This window comes from Emydura macquarii, unplaced genomic scaffold, assembly GCF_026122565.2.
Source record: "Emydura macquarii macquarii isolate MOO-44397 ecotype Brisbane River unplaced genomic scaffold, CSIRO-AGI_Emac_v2 contig_1386, whole genome shotgun sequence".
Taxonomy (NCBI): domain Eukaryota; kingdom Metazoa; phylum Chordata; order Testudines; family Chelidae; genus Emydura; species Emydura macquarii.
Window position 1 is genome coordinate 769,128 of NW_027131523.1, and position 16,384 is coordinate 785,511.

The 16,384-nt window shown below is 70.0% G+C and overlaps 3 protein-coding genes across 6 annotated transcripts; 2 read left to right on the forward strand and 1 right to left on the reverse strand.

Moving 5' to 3' along the window:
- The first annotated feature begins 124 nt into the window (after positions 1–124).
- On the forward strand, positions 125–4,880 carry PNKP (polynucleotide kinase 3'-phosphatase). Of its 2 annotated transcripts, XM_067552179.1 has the most exons (17): positions 125–193; positions 464–599; positions 713–759; positions 1,059–1,508; positions 1,725–1,804; positions 1,912–1,969; positions 2,041–2,148; positions 2,411–2,482; positions 2,633–2,681; positions 2,823–2,893; positions 3,268–3,360; positions 3,564–3,660; positions 3,805–3,866; positions 3,956–4,065; positions 4,157–4,244; positions 4,346–4,407; positions 4,490–4,880. In XM_067552179.1, the coding sequence occupies exons 2-17, from the start codon at positions 473–475 to the stop codon at positions 4,608–4,610; spliced, it is 1,695 nt and encodes a 564-aa protein (XP_067408280.1). In that variant the 5' UTR covers positions 125–193; positions 464–472; the 3' UTR covers positions 4,611–4,880. The 2 variants fall into 2 exon arrangements, with proteins under 2 accessions (XP_067408280.1, XP_067408281.1); XM_067552180.1 differs by lacking the exon at positions 125–193 and having other exon boundaries at positions 444–599.
- A 77-nt stretch (positions 4,881–4,957) lies between these two features.
- On the reverse strand, positions 4,958–11,253 carry MED25 (mediator complex subunit 25). Its single transcript, XM_067552336.1, has 18 exons — positions 11,077–11,253; positions 10,660–10,705; positions 10,199–10,323; positions 9,864–9,962; positions 9,546–9,666; positions 9,222–9,378; positions 8,774–8,895; positions 8,605–8,698; positions 8,319–8,515; positions 7,987–8,124; positions 7,810–7,895; positions 7,625–7,682; positions 7,360–7,467; positions 6,867–7,055; positions 6,461–6,535; positions 6,196–6,372; positions 5,877–6,069; positions 4,958–5,106 (listed from the first exon to the last, which is right to left on the reverse strand). Exons 1-18 carry the CDS (start codon positions 11,214–11,216, stop codon positions 5,003–5,005), a joined length of 2,229 nt encoding a protein of 742 aa, XP_067408437.1. The 5' UTR covers positions 11,217–11,253; the 3' UTR covers positions 4,958–5,002.
- A 264-nt stretch (positions 11,254–11,517) lies between these two features.
- On the forward strand, positions 11,518–16,180 carry FUZ (fuzzy planar cell polarity protein). 3 transcript variants are annotated; one of them, XM_067552211.1, is made up of 11 exons: positions 11,518–11,619; positions 11,981–12,102; positions 12,260–12,344; positions 12,744–12,812; positions 13,083–13,187; positions 13,458–13,655; positions 13,869–13,964; positions 14,119–14,225; positions 14,429–14,499; positions 15,338–15,424; positions 15,532–16,180. In XM_067552211.1, exons 1-11 carry the CDS (start codon positions 11,521–11,523, stop codon positions 15,732–15,734), a joined length of 1,242 nt encoding a protein of 413 aa, XP_067408312.1. In that variant the 5' UTR covers positions 11,518–11,520; the 3' UTR covers positions 15,735–16,180. The 3 variants fall into 3 exon arrangements, with proteins under 3 accessions (XP_067408312.1, XP_067408313.1, XP_067408315.1); XM_067552212.1 differs by lacking the exon at positions 14,119–14,225; XM_067552214.1 differs by lacking the exon at positions 13,458–13,655.
- The last annotated feature ends 204 nt before the right edge of the window (positions 16,181–16,384 follow it).

Genomic DNA, 16,384 nt, shown 5'->3' on the forward strand with positions numbered 1-16,384 from the left:
CGCGAAGCTCCCCGCGCGCGCGCGGCGCCGGGCGGAAGTGGCGGTTGCACCCGCCGGAAGTGCCGCTGGGCCGGGTGCCGCCGAGGCTCGAGTCGTTGCCGGGCGGGGGATCCGGTCCCGCCCCTCCCCCCCGCGACCCCCCCACCGGAAACGGGCGGGCCCCCCCCCCGAGACCTCCCCCCTCCGCTTCCCGGTGCGGTTAAGGGGGGCCACTTCCGCGGGGGCACTTCCGGGGGTGCTTGAGGTTGGGGGCCAAGGGCGGGGGCGGGGCTGGGGGCGATGGGGGGGGGGGCACGGCCCGGGGCGGGGAGTCGGGGGGGCGGAGCACGGGGGGGCTGGCGGGGGGCGGGAGGTTGATGGGGGGGCACAGCACGGGGCGGGGGGCGCGGCCCGGGGGGGGGGGCACATCCGGCGCTGACCCCCCCCCCCCCCCCCCCCCCCCCCCCCCCGTGCCGGCCGGCAGGTGCGCGCCATGCAGTGCTTCCTGGAGCGGCAGGACGGGCCGCAGGAGCCGGTGGCGCTGCCCGACGGGGTGCCGGTGGTGCTGGGCCGGGGGCCGCGCACCCGCGTGGCGGATAAGAAATGCTCCCGCAGGCAAGGTGGGTGCCGGGCCCCCCACGGCCGCCGCCGCCCCCGCGGGGGGGGGGGGCGTTGGGATTTGCAGGGGGGGCCGCCAGTCTCCCATTTACTCACCCCCCCGGGTCTCTTGCAGTGGAGCTGCTGGCGGATTACAAGCACCAGGCCGTGCGAGTCACCCAGGTGAGGGGCGCTGCGGGGGGCTGGGTACAGGGGGCCCCTCGCCCGGCGCTCGGACGCAGCCCCTGTAGGTTGGGGGGTGGGGCTGGGTATTGGGGACCCCTCGCCCGGCGCTGGGACGCAGCCCCTGTAGGTTGGGGGGCGGGGCTGGGTATTGGGGACCCCTCGCCCGGCGCTGGGACGCAGCCTGGGTGTCCGGGGAGCCCTCCCCTGGCACGGAGACGTGGCCCCTCTCGGGTGGGGCGTGGGGATGGTTCTCTGGGGACCCCCCCCCGGAACTCAGCCCCTCCCCCGTTTTGCAGCGGGGCGTGAACCCCACGTCGGTGGAGGATCTGCAGCTGCGCCCGGGTGACAGCAGCACGCTGCAGGAGGGGCAGACGCTGTGGCCGGTGAACAGGCGCTACCCCCACACCCTGCACTTCCTGCCTGCCCCCCAGTCCCCCTCCCGGAGCCTCCTGGACTACTTCAGCCCCAAGCGCCGGCCCCCGGCTGAGGGCGAGGAAGGGCGGCCCCCCAAGAGGCCGAAGGCCCCCAGCCCTCCCGAGGAGGAGGAGGACGACGAGGACCCTGCGGTGGCCGTGAAGCTGCGCCAGCTGCAGGAGACAGCAGCCAGCGCTGAGCAGGCAAAGGGTGGGGCTCCCTGCCCACCCCAGGGGGAGCCTTCGGGGCCACCCCCCCACCCCAGGGACTCCTGGGAGGAGCATGGCAAGCTGCTGGTCTTCACCAAGGAGGGTGTGGTGCCCAGTGCCAAGGTACCCAGCTGGCAGCAGGGGTTAGCCTGGGGAACTGCCCGCCACTGCCTGGGGCAGCTGGGCCTAGAGCAGAAGGAGCCATTGCTCTGAAGGTGGGGGGCGGTGGATGGGTCCATTGCTGTAACAGGGGGGAGGGCGGATTGGTCCATTGCTCAGGGGTGCTGGGTCAGCCCATTGTCTGGGGGAGGGGAGGAACACGCCTCGCTCTCTCTGCAGGTGGCTGGATTTGACCTGGATGGAACCATCATCACGACGAAGTCTGGGAAGGTTTTTCCCACCAGCCCCGATGACTGGAGGTGAGCGCAGGGCCGGGGCCAGGCTAGCAGGGGGTGCGGGTCGGGAGTGGGCGGGGAGTTGGGGCTGTCCTGTTTTGGCATAACCCCTGTGTCTCCCCCTCCCCCAGGATTTTGTACCCCGAGGTGCCCCGGAAGCTAAAGCAGCTGCAGAGCGAGGGGTACAAGGTTCGTTCTGCCCCCCGCCCCCCCAACTCCCCCACTCCCGCCCCTCCCCTGACCTCCCGTGTCCCCCCCAGATCGTGGTCTTCACCAACCAGCTGGGGATCAGCAGGGGGCGCCTGCGCCCCGAAGTCTTCAAGGCCAAGGCGGAGGCCGTGGTGGAGCGACTAGGGGTGCCCGTGCAGGTAGGGGGTGACCGGGGGGCTGCAGGCACCGAATCCTGGGGCCCTTCCTGGTGTTGAGGGGGGGCTGGGGGTGAGGGACAATAGCCCCCCACCCCTCGCCTGCCCCCCACGCCCTGTGTGCCCCCCCGATGGGGGGGTGTCAGGTGGGGGCTCCATTCCCATCTCAGGAGGTGCCCCCCATGTTAAGGGTGTGGGGCGGGGAGGACACTGGGGGGTGTCCATGCTTGTCCCAGGACATGACCCCCCCCATTCTGCCCCCCAGGTGTTTGTGGCGACTGGCACCGGGATCTACCGCAAACCCCTGCTGGGCACATGGGAGCATCTGTGTGAGAAGGTACCGGGGGCAGGCTGGGGGGTGTGGGGGTGAGGCTGAGAAGCAATAGGGAGGACATGTGGGGACTGTGGGGAGGGGGGGGCAGGAGCCAGTAGGAGAGGGTGGGGGCAGCCCCCCCGTCTCCCCACCTCTGACCCCCCGTCTCCCCAGGCGAACGGCGCCGTGGCCCTGGCCGTGCAGAGCAGCCTGTACGTGGGAGGTGAGTGAGGGCTTACGGGGGCCTCTTTGGGGGTGGGGGCAGTGGCAGGGGGGTCTCCTCTATGAGCCCCATGTCTCAGCCATGGGGGGCTGGGCGGGCAGCGCGGGTGATCTCCCCTCTAACCCCCCCCTTCTCTTTCAGATGCGGCCGGGCGCCCCCCCAACTGGGCCCCTGGGCACAAGAAGAAGGATTTCTCCTGCAGCGACCGTCTGGTACCCCCAGCCCCCTGCTTCCCCCCTGCCATGCCCCATCCCCCCAGCTCTCCCCCCAGTGACCCCCTGCTCCACCCCCTGCCATGCCCCATCCCCCCAGCTCTCCCCCCAGTGACCCCCTGCTTCCCCCCCTGCCATGCCCCATCCCCCAGCTCTCCCCCCAGTGACCCCCTGCTTCCCCCCTGCCATGCCCCATCCCCCCAGCTCTCCCCCCAGTGACCCCCTGCTTCACCCCCTGCCATGCCCCATCCCCCCCGCTCTCCCCCAGCAGCCCCCTGCTCCACCCCCTGGCCCCCCACCCCCTGCCATGCCCCAGCTCTCCCCCACTGCTCCCCCCACCCCCTCCCTCCTGATGGTCTCTCTTCTCCCCCCAGTTTGCCCTGAACGTGGGGCTGCCATTCTACACCCCTGAGGAGTTTTTCCTGGGCTGGGCGCCTGCCCCCTACCAACTACCCGCCTTTGACCCGGTGAGTGCCCCCCCAGCTCTGCCTGCACCCCATGGGGCTCCCCTGGAGTTGGCTAAGCCCCTGCCCCCTTCCTGGGGGTAACTAATGCCACAGACCTCCCCGTGGGATTCGCCTCCCACCCTGCCCCATGGCTGGGCTGTGGGTGCAGGTGGGAAGAGGGGCAGCTACTGGGTTTGTCTAACCCCCCCAATCTCCCCCTGCAGCGGAAGCTGGACCCCCAGGGGCGCCTCTACGACCCCCCTGATGCTCCCCTGGTGTCCCCCACACCTGAGCTGGTGGTGGCTGTGGGCTTCCCTGCAGGTGAGTCTGATGTCCCGTTCCTCCAGTGACCCCCCCGATCTCCCTCCCTGCCCCCCCATGGCTTGCATTCCCAGCGCTGACCCCCCGAAATCCCCCCCGGCTTGCATTCCCAGCACTGACTCTCTGAAATCCCTCTCTCTGCAGCTGGGAAATCAACCTTCCTGAAGCGCCAGCTGGTGGAGGCGGGCTATGTCTATGCCAACCGGGTAAGGGGGCTGCACCCTTCTGGGGGGTGAGGCTGGGTTCCCCCCCCCCCCCCGAGCCTTCCCCCCCATTTACCAGCCCCTCCCCCTAGGACACGCTGGGCTCCTGGCAGAAGTGCGTGGCGGTGTGCAGGGCGGCACTGCAGCAGGGGAAGAGCGCAGCTGTGGACAACACCAACCCCGACCCTGAGTCGCGCGGCAGGTAGGGGGGGGCCTGCACTCCGGGGGGGGGGGGGGAAGAGATGGTGTCTCCAGCTGCTGCCCTGCCCCCATCTCTTCTGCCCCCCTCCCAGGTACCTTGAATGTGCCAAGGACGTGGGGGTCCCCTGCCGCTGCTTCCTCTTCACAGCCACGCTGGAGCAGGCCAAGCACAACAACCGGGTGAGTGGCCCCCCCCCCCCCAAATCCCCTGCAGTGGGGCTGGTGTCTGCTGGGGAGGAAAAGCCCCTCCCCCCCGCTGACACGCTTCTCTCTGGTTCCAGTTCCGGGACCTGACGGCCACTGGCCACGTCTCCGTCACGGATGTCGTCCTGCACAGCTACAAGTGAGTGGGGGGCCCCGGGCGCTGCGAGGGGGGGGGGCCCAGCTCGTCTGAGGCGTTAACTCCCTGCCCCCCTTTCCTCCAGGAGCAAGTTTGTGGAGCCGTCGCTGAGCGAGGGCTTCGCCCAGATCCTGCGCGTTCACTTCGTGCCCTGCTTCGATGACGCCCGCCCCGAGGCGCTGTACCGCCAGTTCTCCGAGGGCTGAGCCCGGCCTGCCCCCCACGCGCCCGCAGCCTGGTAACTCAATAAAGAGATCTGCTGCCTCGCCCCACAGAGCTGCCCCACTCCATGCCTGTTTCCCATGGGGCTTTGCCCTGCTGCAGGGCAGGTTCTGAGGGAGGGGGTCACACAGGCTACACCTTGTGCTTGCCTTAGCCCCACGGCCCTGCCCCCAGATGCTCCCTCCATGTGGAGGCTTGGTACTAGAGGGGGGGAGGGGTAGAAGTGGGTCCCCCTCCAGCTCCTGAGAGATGAGGGGCAGGGGTGGGGAGCAGCCTGGTGCTGGCGGGGGGGGAGGGGGTGTTTGCATGTTTAACAGAGTCACAGGAGGGGGGTGGGACAGCAGGAGGTTTATTAAGGCAGCCTGGCCCCCCCCCCTCAGATCAGGTCCATGAGGATGTCGTCTTCCATGACGCTGGGTGCCTGGACCTGCTGCAGCCCAGGCTGGGGGCCACGGGGCCCAGGGGGCATCAGCAGCGGCCCTGGGGAGGGGAGGAGACGAGACAGACCGTGGGTTAACGAGCAGGAGGGTGGGGGGCGCGGTGGAGACGCTGGAGGGCAGGGACAGGACCCCGAGGTGGAGAATTGGGCCCAAAGCAATCCCGGGAGCTGCAAGGGGGCCTGAGGCGGGCAGAAGCCCAGGCCCGGCTACGGCCGGGCACCACCGGGCTACGCAGCGGTTCTCCCAGCAGGGCCTGGGTTACAGGACAAGAAGCTGGATGTGACTGGGCATTGCCGAGCCGGCTGGCGCCGCACGGGGCTGCGTTAGCAGGAGCATTGCCGGCCGCTCCAGGGACGTGACGAGTCCCCTCTATGCGGCCGGGGGGAGGCCACATCTGGGGCATTGCCCCCCCCCCCACGCCGGGAAGGACGTGGACGATTTGGAGAGGGTCCAGCAGCCCCTGCCAGGGGGAGAGGCTGCAGGAACTGGGCTGGTTCAGGCTGCAGAGAAGGGGGGCTCAGGGGTGTCCAGGTTGGATAATGGGGGGGAAGTGCTGGGAGAGGGTATCGAGGGGGGGCAGGATCTTCCCCCCCCAAAGCAGGTTTAAGGCCCAGCTTGCCAAAGCCCTGGCTGGGCTGGGTTAGTCGGGGTTGGGCTAGAAACCAAGTGGGGTCCCTCCCCCCCACATTGGCTGGGACGTTATGGGGCGGGGGCTGGGTATGACGGGGGCCCCTTGCCCAGCCACAGCTCCTCTGGGGCAGGACGGGGCTCTCCACACCCCACTCTGCCCCCCCCACCCCCCCAGCTTACCTGGCAATGGGGCCCGTGGGGCCATCTGTGCTGGCCACTGCTGGCCGGGCGCCTGGTGCATGAGTGGCTGCCCCGGGAGCTGCAGCGGCGGCTGCCCCATAGCCTGCCCCATTGGCTGATGGGGCAGCAGCCCCTGGGACGCCTGCTGCAAATGGTGCAAAGGCTGCTGGGATTGCGGCACTCCCGGCTGGGGCTGCAGAGAGACAGGCTGTGAGGGGGGGGAGCCGCGACCCCTCTGCTGTACCGGGACCCCCAAAGCCGTACAGGGGAGGGAAAGCCGGCAGTATTGCGGGGGCAGGGATGGGGGGGCGTTACTCACCGGCTGCTGGCTGAGCAGAAGGCTGCGGAGCTGGGGGTTGGCGCCCGGGTTCTGGGGTCGCAGCAGCGCCCCCCCCTGCGTGGGCTGCGGCCCGGCCGGGGGGGGCCCGGGGGCTGGGGGAGCCTGGGGGGCAGCTGGAGCCGCCTGCTGTTGCTGCTGCTGCACCCGGAGCTGCAACTGAGAGGGGGAGGGGTCAGCCCATTCCCAGCCTCCCCCCCCCCTCAGGGGCTGCAGGGAGAAAAGACCCCCCCCCAAAAAAACTCACCAGGCTCTGCTGCCGCTGCTGGTCGTCCATGATGGCGCCCGGGGCCATGGCGGGGCTCACCTGCTGGCCGGCCATCTGGGGGGGACAGGGAGAGAGGAGCAGTGGGGGGGCTGCCCCTGCACACACCCCCCCCGACTGTTGACAGGCAGGACCCCCCCCCCACCCCAGATCACATCCCATCACAACCAGCTGCCCCCTAACACTCAGACAGTGTCCCCCCCGCCTGGCAGGCTGCCTCCCCCCCCATACCCCTGGCAAGGGCCAGGAGCCCCCCAGCTGCTGGCGAGAGAGAGGAGAGAGACCGCTGGGGGGCTGGGCTGTCAGGGCGCAGGCCCCAGGCTGGCCCCTACACTGCTCCTGCGTGTGGGGGTGGGGGAGGAGAGGGGGGGGGCGGGGGGGCCCTTACGCTGCGCTGCTGCTCGATCTTCTGCTGCTGCACCTGCTTGTGGTTGGTGATGACCTGGCGGATGCCGTTGACGAAGCCGCTCTGGTCGTAGGGAATCAGCCCCATGAAGATCTTCTTCTTGGACGAGTAGAGCAGCATCAGCACCCGCACCTCGCAGGGCGTCGTGTGGGGGAAGTGCACGCAGCCCGCCTGGGGGGGCGGAGCACAGCGTCAGGCCCCGCCCCTTGCAGGGCAGGGCATAGGGGAAGTGCATGCATTCTGCCGGAGGGGGCGGGGTACAGCATCAGGCCCCGCCCCCAGGACAGGCCCCGCCCCCTCACAGGACATGGTGTGGGTGAAGTGCACACAGCCCACTGAGGGGTGGGGCCTGGCACATCAGGCCACACCCCCGGGACAGGCCCCACCCACCAGGGCTGGTGTACAGGAAGTGCACCCAGCAGGGATGCAGCCCCCCCCCCCCCGATCCCCCCCCCCCGGGGAGGCCCCGCCTTACAAAGCCGTTGCCCATGATGCGGTAAAGGCCCTTGAGCGACTCCAGGTCCTTGTTGGTGAAGTGGAACTGCACCATGCGGGAGTTGCGGAACAGGGGGCCCAGCGTGGTCTGTGGGGAGAGGGGCTGTTAGAGACCCCGCCCAGCCCTGGGGGGGGAGGGAGGACTGGCAGGGAGGGGAGGGGTAGAGACCCCACCCCCACCTGGCACCAGTCAGGGTGGGTCAGACTCCCCCCCCCCCCCCCCCAGCACATCCCATCCCCCTTACCAGCAACTGCTGCGGGATCAACTGCATGATCAACTTCTGGGGCCACGGGTCTGTTTTCCGGGGGGGGGGGGGAGGAAGCAGGGGGTCGTCAGTGACCAGGAGAAGGCACCTCTGGCCATACCCCGCCCTCCCCCTCCCCCCCCCCCCAGGTACCCCCTGCACAGATCCCCCCCGCAGCCACTCACAGGTTCTCCCCAGGGTTGACGAACACCTGGCAGGGCAGCGAGCGGGTGAGCTTGGTGCTGGAATCCACCGAGGCTGGTTTGGGCTTCTGCAGATATGGGGGGGACACAAGGGTGGGGGGGTCAGAGGGGCGGGGTCACTGTTACCCCTCCCCCCACCAGCCCCAGGGGCAATCTCACCTCCTGCCACTCCAGCACGCCGTTCCAGGCCAGCACCTTGTTGGTGACGGACTGCTGGGCCCCGGGCAGCTGGGCCGTCCCCAGCTGGGGGGCCGCCGGCGGGGCCACACTCACGCCACTGGGGGCCACGCTGCTAGGCTGGGGGGAGGGAGAGCATGGTCAGATCCGGCCCTGACGCCCCCCCCAGGCCAGAGCCCCCTAGAGCTCCCATTCCCCACCCCTCTGAGTCCAGCCAACCCCCCGCCCCGGGGCCGGATGGAGCCGGCGCCCCGTAGAGGGGAAGGGCCCCACACCCCACTGTCTCCCTCCCTCCCCCAAGGGGCTGCACGTACCATGGTGGGGGCCCCAGGCTGCGGGGGGGGCTGGCCGGGCGGCTGGGCCAGCAGGCTGGAGCCGGTGGTGATGGTGGAGACCAGGCTGGGCTGGGAGGAGGGCGGCAGCTTGGGGGCCATGGGCGGGACGGAGCCGGCGGGGAGCGGCTGTGCCGGCGCCTGGCTGAAGGGCGTCTGTAGCGGGTTCAGGGGGGAGACTGCGGGGAGAGGGGAGGGGGAAACAATCAGGATCCCACGGCCACCCAGCGCCCCTCCCCCTCCCGCAGACCTGCCCCCCGACACTCACAGCGCGTGGCCAGACTGGCTTTCTGGTTCTTGGCGGCCTCCACGGCGGACTGCGCGGCGGCCTGGGCAGCGTTGAGAGAGCTGGGCTGGGAGACCTGCGGGGCGGAGCAGGGGTGAGCCAGGCGGGGGGGGGGCTGGGATTCTCCCCCCCCTGCCGGGCAGGGCCGTACCTGGTAGGGCTGTGAGACAGGCGGCGGAGGCTGCGGCGGGGCCGGCGGGGGCGCGGTGGGGAGCTGCGGCTGGGGCGCCACCTGTTTCGGCTGGATGGTGCCGGAGGCTGCGCTGCTACCTACTGGGAGAGTGCGAAGGTCAGCTGCCAGGAGGGGCCGGCGCCCCCCCAATGCCCTCCAACCCCTGGGTGGAACCTGCCACCAGGGGGTGACCCCTGCATGACCTCTGACCCGGCTCCTGACCCCTGCCAGGAGGGGGGTGACCCTGGCACGAGGACTCTTATAGACCCTGCGTCTCTGCCCCGTCCTCCACGGTACTCCCCGCGCCCCAGGCCGTCTCCTCTGCCTCCCAGTGACCCCAGTGTGACCTGAGCCCTGCAGGGGGACCCCCGCTGGCAGAGCTACGGGGAGCAAAGGCGCCAGTCCCCCTTGATCACCCCCCCCTTACCCGGCAACACCATGCCGCGGATGAGGATCATGTGCCGGGGATCCTGGCTGAAGTCTTTGGGCTGGGCCTCCATCATGCCTCCGGGCACGGCCTTTTCGAAGAGCGCACGCAGCGCCGGCAGCTTGCGGGGGGACACGATGGAGAAGTGGATCCCACGCTGCGGAGGGGGAGAGGGAGGGTGAGCAGAGCCCGAGAAACAAGGATAGACCCCAGGTGTCTTGGCTCCCAGACACCCCCCCCAGCCTGGCTGTAACCACTAGTCCCCACTCCCATCCCGAGCTGGGGAGAGAACCCAGGCGTCCCGGCTCCCAGCCCCCGCCTCACCTCTCCGATCTTCTGCACCAGGTTCTCGGTGGTGTAGCCGGAGTAGGTGGTGCTCTCCACGGCGGGCAGCAGGTAGGGGGGCGAGTTGCAGATCAGGATGCAGACTTTGTGGGTCTGGCCTCTGTGGGAAGGGAGGGGGAGAGACAGACGGGGGAGGGGGGATCCCATGCGGACTCCACTTCCCAGCGTGCCGCTCTCGGCCTGGGATCCAGGGGCAGCACGAGCCCCTGACCCGTACGCCCCCCCCTGTCCCCGGGCTGCGCGCCCTGAACCCCCGGCCCCCGAGCAGTCACCTCCCCTCCGCCATCCCGCACTCACATCTGCTCCCTCATCTTCTTGAAGTCGTCGAAGAGCTGCAGGGCGGTGCTGAGCCCCTCCGCGATCAGGCTGCAGCTCTCGCCACCGCCGCCCACGAACCTGCCGGGAGGGACACGCAGCTGAGAGGCGGCCACCGCCTGCAGGGAGCTGGGGAGGGGACCCAGGAGTCCGGGCTCCCAGCCCCACCCCTAACCACTTGACCCCACGCCCCTCCCAGAGCCAGGGAGAGAACCCAGGAGTCCTGGCTCCCCCCCCCCACGCTCTAACTACTTGACCCCCCCCTCCCAGAGCCAGGGGAAGAACCCCCCACCCGCTCGGCCCCCCAGCCCACTCACTGGATGCTGTCCAGCCAGGTGACGAACTCGTAGGCGCTGCTGGTGGGCGCGTGGCACTGCACGTAGGACTCCGGGGCACAGTCCACCGTGTTGAACACCACCAGGCTGTACTGGGTGCCCCCATACTGCCAAGGAGAAGGGGGTGAGATCGGGGTGCCCCCCCTCCCCGCCGGAGAGCCAGAGGCATTCAAGAGGAGCCCCACAAACCTGCCCAGCCCCCCGCAAACCCAAACACCTGCAGGGAGCCTGGTGAGAGATTGGGGGCGACCCACAAAGCGGCCCAGCTCCACCCCCAACTGCACCCCCCGCGAGGGGAGGGGGATACGATGAGGGGCGCCCCACAGTCCTGCTCGGCTCCCCCACACCCCACTGCCCATGGGGGGGGGAGATTGAGGGGTGCCCCGCAAACGCTGCTGCACAGAGGGGGAGGGGGCGGGAGGGGGGGAGGGGCTCCCACTCACGTCTCCCCCGAAGTCCGTCTCAGCCGGGGGGCCGCCGTTGAAGTACCTGGGGGGACACGAGCAGACCGCGCCCATCAGAGCCGGGGTGGGGGGGGGGGACCGGGGCCAGGCCAAGGTCGCCAGCCCCACACCCGGGCGGGTGGAGGGCACAGGACGGAGCCGCCCCCCAAGCTGGGAGAGGAGCAGACGCTGCTCAGCTGCCCTGGGGGGGGGGGCGGGGGACATGCCCTCGATGGCGGGGGGGGGGTCGCGGGGGGGCGGACGGCCGGACGCACTCGATGGCGGGGGGGGGGACAGACGCACTCGATGGGGGGGGGGCGGACGGACGGACGCACTCGATGGCCCGGCGGGGGGGGGGGGTCCCGGGGCGGACGGACGGAGGGACAGACGGACGGAGGGACGGACGGACGCACGCACTCGATGGCCGGCAGCACGTAGTGTTTGCGCAGCGACTCGAAGTAGGGGCCCAGGTTGGCGGTGCCCTCGATGACGAAGACCACGTCGGCCACCATCCCGGCCGCGGCCTGCGCGGGCAGCTCCAGCCCCGCCACCACCATGGCCCCGGCCCGCCGCGGGGGGGGGGAGGGATGGCCCCCCCCCGCCGCCACTTCCGGCCGGGCCCGGCCCTCCCCCCCCACCGGAAGCCGCGACTCCGGGCCCATGGTGACCATAGTAACGGCGTCATCGCTCCCGGCAGGCACCGCGCTCCAAGATGGCCGCGGCCCGGGGCTGAGCCGGGGCTGGGGGCGGCGGCGGCGCGTCTGGGGCCTGAGGGGAGAGTCGGGGGGGGGGCGCCTTGGGGGCGGGGCCTGCGGGTGGGCGGGAACGGAGGGGGCGGGGCCCGCGCAGGGTGGGGGGGCGATGGGGGACAAGGGGGGCTCCACCTCCCTGCTCTGCCTCACCGCCAGCAGCGGGGTCCCCCTGTTCTGCCGCAGCCGGGGGGCCCCCTCCCAGCACCAGGTGAGGCCCCTGAGCCCCGCCCCCCACACCCAGAAACTGCCCCCTAGAAACACCCTGGACCCAGAAGGCGGGGGTGTAATGGGAGCCAGTCAGGGGGGGGACTCTGGGGCAGGAGCCGGGTCCCCCTAGAAACACCCCCACTCAGAAGGCGAATTAATCAGAGCCAGTCACAGGGGGGGGGACCCAGGAGTCCTGGCTCCCAGCCCACTGCTCTGCCCACTGCACCCCACTCCCCTCCCAGAGCCGGGGGGAGAACCCAGGAGTCCTGGCTCCCAGCCCCCTGCTCTGCCCACTGCACCCCACTGCCCTCCCGCAGGTGTCCCGGCTCCCTCACGCCCCTTCCCCCGCTTCCTCTCCGCAGCTGCCCTTCTCGGTGATCGGCTCCCTCAACGGGGTGCACATGTTCGGGGCCAACCTGGACGTGCTGCTGACGGCGGCCTGCACCGCCAGCACTCGCCTGGCATGGAGGGTCTTCCACAACAGGTCAGGGGGCAGACGGGGGCGACAAAGCATCGTGCTGGTCCCAGGGGGCTGTGGATTGGCTGCCCCATAGGCAGAGGGGTGGGCGGGAGCAGCTCCCCCTCCCCCCCCCCCCCCCGTGGGCCCCAGCGTCACCCCAACTTGTGGGCGGCTTTTCCAGCATCACCCTCATTGTGCTGTCATCGGAGGAAGCAGCCAGCGACTTCGCACTGGGGCGCCTGCTGGACAACGCCTTCAGCGCTATGGTGAGCCCCACACGTGCCCCCCCGTGTCCTGTGCCCCCCCATGATCCCTCCCCCATTGTCCCTGTCCCCCCCTCCCCCACATGGCCAGCCCAGCCCTGTGGTCTTCCCTCTATGATCCCCCTCCATGGACCCCCCCCCCGTCCCTGCCAAAGGGGTCGCTATTGGGCAGCAGGACCCCCAACCACCCTTTGGGATGGGGCTGAGGCTGGCATGGGGAACCCCTCCCCCCAAGCAGATCCCGCTTTTACCCCGGTGGGCCCTGGAACAGGCTGGCATCCAGAGGCCAGGAATTGCCCCAGAGGCTCCCCCTCCCCCAGGTCTCAGCCCAACCCTGTGCAGGCGGGTCATTGGTGTGGGGCGGGACAGGGGGGCACTGAGCGGCCTGGGGACTCGTTCCAGGTGCTGATCCTGGGCTTGGAGGAGCTGGTGAATGTCCGCAACATTGAACGCCTCAAAAAGGACCTGAGGGTGAGTGGGGGGGGACTGGAGCCCCCCAACCATGGGCCCTGGGGGGAAACTGGGGCTGGGCTGGACCCCAGACCTGAGCCCCACAGGCCGTGGGAGTGGTCTAGGTTGTGGGGTAGCTGTCCTGGCCCATGGTCTGACATCCTGCTCCGCATCTGGGGACAGATGGAGCCCGGAAGCCATAGGGCTGACCCACAGCAGTGGGGCGGGGGGGGGCTGAACCCTGCAGGACCCCGTCCCTGTGTGGGCTCACCAGCCCCTTCCCCCCCACAGGCCTGCTACAAACTGATCGACAGCTTCCTGGCACCCCTGGAGCGGAGTGGGGACCTGACGCAGTGTGTGGAGTGTGTCTCTCTGCCCCACGGCGCCGCCCTGCAGGTGAGAGCCCCACAGAGACCCCCCTCACATACACAGCAACCCCGGGGGAAGAGACCCTCTGGGGACCCTGCCACCCACCCCCAACCTACCCTGCCCTGGATGTCTCTGGGTAAGGGGAACCCTGGAAGGATGGTTCTGTGAGGTTGAGCACCGTGGGGAGGAGGGGTATCTAGATTGGGGGGTCTCCCTGCCCTGGGGGGACCCTGGTATCTGGATGGGGGAGGGGCAAGAGCCACTCCCCCCTGACCCCCCCATCTCCCCTTGCCCCAGGAATGCCTGGAAGCCTTTGCGGGTGCAGCTGAGAGCCGCTTTGGCTGCCTGGTGGCCGGGGGCCGCCTGGCGCTGGCCACGGAGCCTTGGTGGCAGCTGGCCCCCCAGGAGCTGCTGCTGCTGACCTGGCTGATGGGCTCACTGCCCCCCCATGCGGCCCGGGACTACCCCATCTACCTGCCCCACGGCAGCCCCACGGTGAGAGCGCAGGGGGCTGGCAGGGGAAAGCAGAGAGCTACAGGCTAGAGTGAGGTCTGGGGGGCTGATCAGGAGGGGGAGGGAGGATTGATGGGGGGAGGGTCATGGGGGCCAGCAGGGGGATAGGGGAAGAGGTTTGGATGGCAGGGGGCTGCGGGGGTGGGCTGGAGGCAGGCGTGTCTGTCTGATGATGTCTGTCCCGTCCCCCCACAGGTCCCGCATCGGCTCCTCACCTGCCAGCTGTTGCCCGGCCTGGAGGCCTGCCTGCTGTGCGGGCCCAGCCCTGCCCTGCACACCGTGGAGACCGAGGTGGGGGTGGGGGTGGCCTCCTGTGCCCTGGATCAGGGGCAGCTCAGGGAGAGCCCCCCAGCATGCCCTAGAGGGGGAGTGGGGCTGGGCCCCCCACCTGGCGGGGGGCGGGGAGTCCCCGGCCTGTTTAACCCCTTTTCCCCTGTGCCCCCAGCTGGTGCCACGGTTCTGGAAGCCCCTGCTGGAGCTGCTGCAGGCGTGTGTGAGCCCCCGGCCCCACAGCCTGCCCCATGGCGCCACGCTGCCCCCCGGAGTCCTGGCGTGAGTGCCTGAGGGGTTGGGGGGAGGACAGGGCACAAGGGGGGCACCATGGGGCAGCACCGGGGGAAATGGGTAGACCTAGGGCAAGTGTTGCTGGGGGGGAGATGGAGTGGCCGGGGGCAATGGGGGGGCTGCAGCCTGGGTGCCCCCCAAGGGTTCGGCCGGGGGAGCCCCCAGCCCTCCCCGCTCCTCTTTTCTCTCAGATTCTTGTTGATCAATCGGGAGCAGAGGAGCAGCCTGAGTTCGGTGCAGCCCCCAGGATCGGGGGGGGAAGGTATGTCCTGCCCTCCAACCCAGCCTGGGGGGAAGGTATGTCCTGCCCTCCAACCCAGCCTGGGGGAAGGGGGTGTGATGGAGTCCCACAGCGATCGTGCCCTGGAACCTCTGGGGCGCAGCCTAACCCTAACCCTAACCCCAGCCTAACCCTAACCCTAGCACTTCAGAGTCTGTCCCTCGGGTCTCCCCTCCCCAGCGCCGCAGCGTCCGGCACCCCCGTTCCGGCTGGACTCTCCCTGCAGGGCCCCCTTGGCTGGGTCCTGGGGAATCCTCCACCCCCCAGGGCCAGGCCCCCCTTGCCGGCAGAGGCGCTTCCCAGCCAGCGGGGCGTCGGGGGGTTGTTAGTTCTCAGGGGCACAGCGTGGAGAGACTTTGCCGGCAGCTAAACCAGGCGTTACAGCCCCATTCTCAGGGCCTCCCCCGCCGTCGGGCCCCCAGCCCCTCCCCAGCCCCCTGTCTCCTTCCCGGGCTAGGTGGCCACTTCTTGGTCACAACTTATTGCAACTGGTTGGGCCAGGGCAGGGGGTCCAGGGGGTCCGCCCTCCAGGGGTCTCTGAAATGATCATACACCCGAGTCCCATCACCCACATACGTGAGTAACATACGGGGGGAAACCGAGGCGCGCACACAGCACTCAGAGAAAACCCCACGGGTATCTCCATTTCATCACAGGAAGGTGGTCCTGCCCCCAACCCCACCCTGGGCGGTGGGTACGTCCTGCCCCGCTGCCTGGCAGCCCAAGGGGATCTGGAAAGTGGATACAAGCCCCTCCACGGCCTGGGGGAGGGTAGGTTCACACCCTGCCCCCCTTCTCAGTGTCTCTCCTCCTCCCCCAGGTCTGTCCCCCCAGGGCCGGGCCGGTGCCCTGCGCCACTTCTATGCCCTCGTCACTGCCCACTACTTCCCCTGGGAGGGCAGTCCAGGTAAGTGAGGGGGCAGCCCATGTGCCAGGGCGGGGGGGCTCAGACCCACCTGGGGCCTGCCCCTGGTTCTGCCTCCTCCCCCCACCCTGACCCCTCCTGTCTGGCAGCCCCCCTACAGGAGTCGTTCCCGGCCGGCTTCCTGCACCCTGCCCGGCACTGCTATGTGGTGAGCGCCACGCACAAGGCCTACGCCATCCACGCCCCCCAGCACCAGCTGTTCCTGCTCCTGGCGCCCCATGTGCCCACTTTCGCCCTGCGACCCCTGGCCGCCCGTGCTCTGCAGTGCCTCACCGGGGATGCCGCCTCCTGAGATGCCGGCCCGGGCGCCTGGGTTCCACCGCGGCTCCGTGATGGGGGAGCAGGATCACGGACCCCTGCTGTGACAAAGTGGGATTTTTGCAGAGTATTTTATATGCACAGTGTGCGCCTCAGTTTCCCCTATGGACTGCATGATTAACTGGGGGAGGGGAAAAAGTGGGTCTTTGGCAGAAGAATCCAGAGGCCAGCGCCCTCTGCCGGAAGCCAACCGCAGAGCAGAGCGCGAGTCAGGAGAGCCGGGGGCTGCGTGTCCGGGAAGAGGAAGGAAATCTGAGGCGGCGGATGGGGGGGCTACGTGTGGGCTGCTGGCGACACGGTTCTGGGCTGGGGTCCGGCTGGGTCAGGACAGAGCAGCTCTGGGCTCAGGCCTCGCCCAGCTGGACTTGGCTGTAAGTTCCCCCGCCGCGGCTAGCGAGCAATAAACCCGTTTTCACCGTGCTGGCAGAGGTGCTGGGGGGGCCGGGCTGCCCCCACTTGCCTGTTCAGGGGACTCGCCCCAGGGAGCTCGTGGTGGCAGCGGGCGGGAGGGGGGCTCCCGGGTGCGTCCCCCGGGCTTGGCCTGGTGTGTCTGTGTCCTGGGGGGTGGTTACACCCAAGGGGCCGGGCGGGCACTGAGTCAGAGCTGGCCTGGAGAGCTGGGCC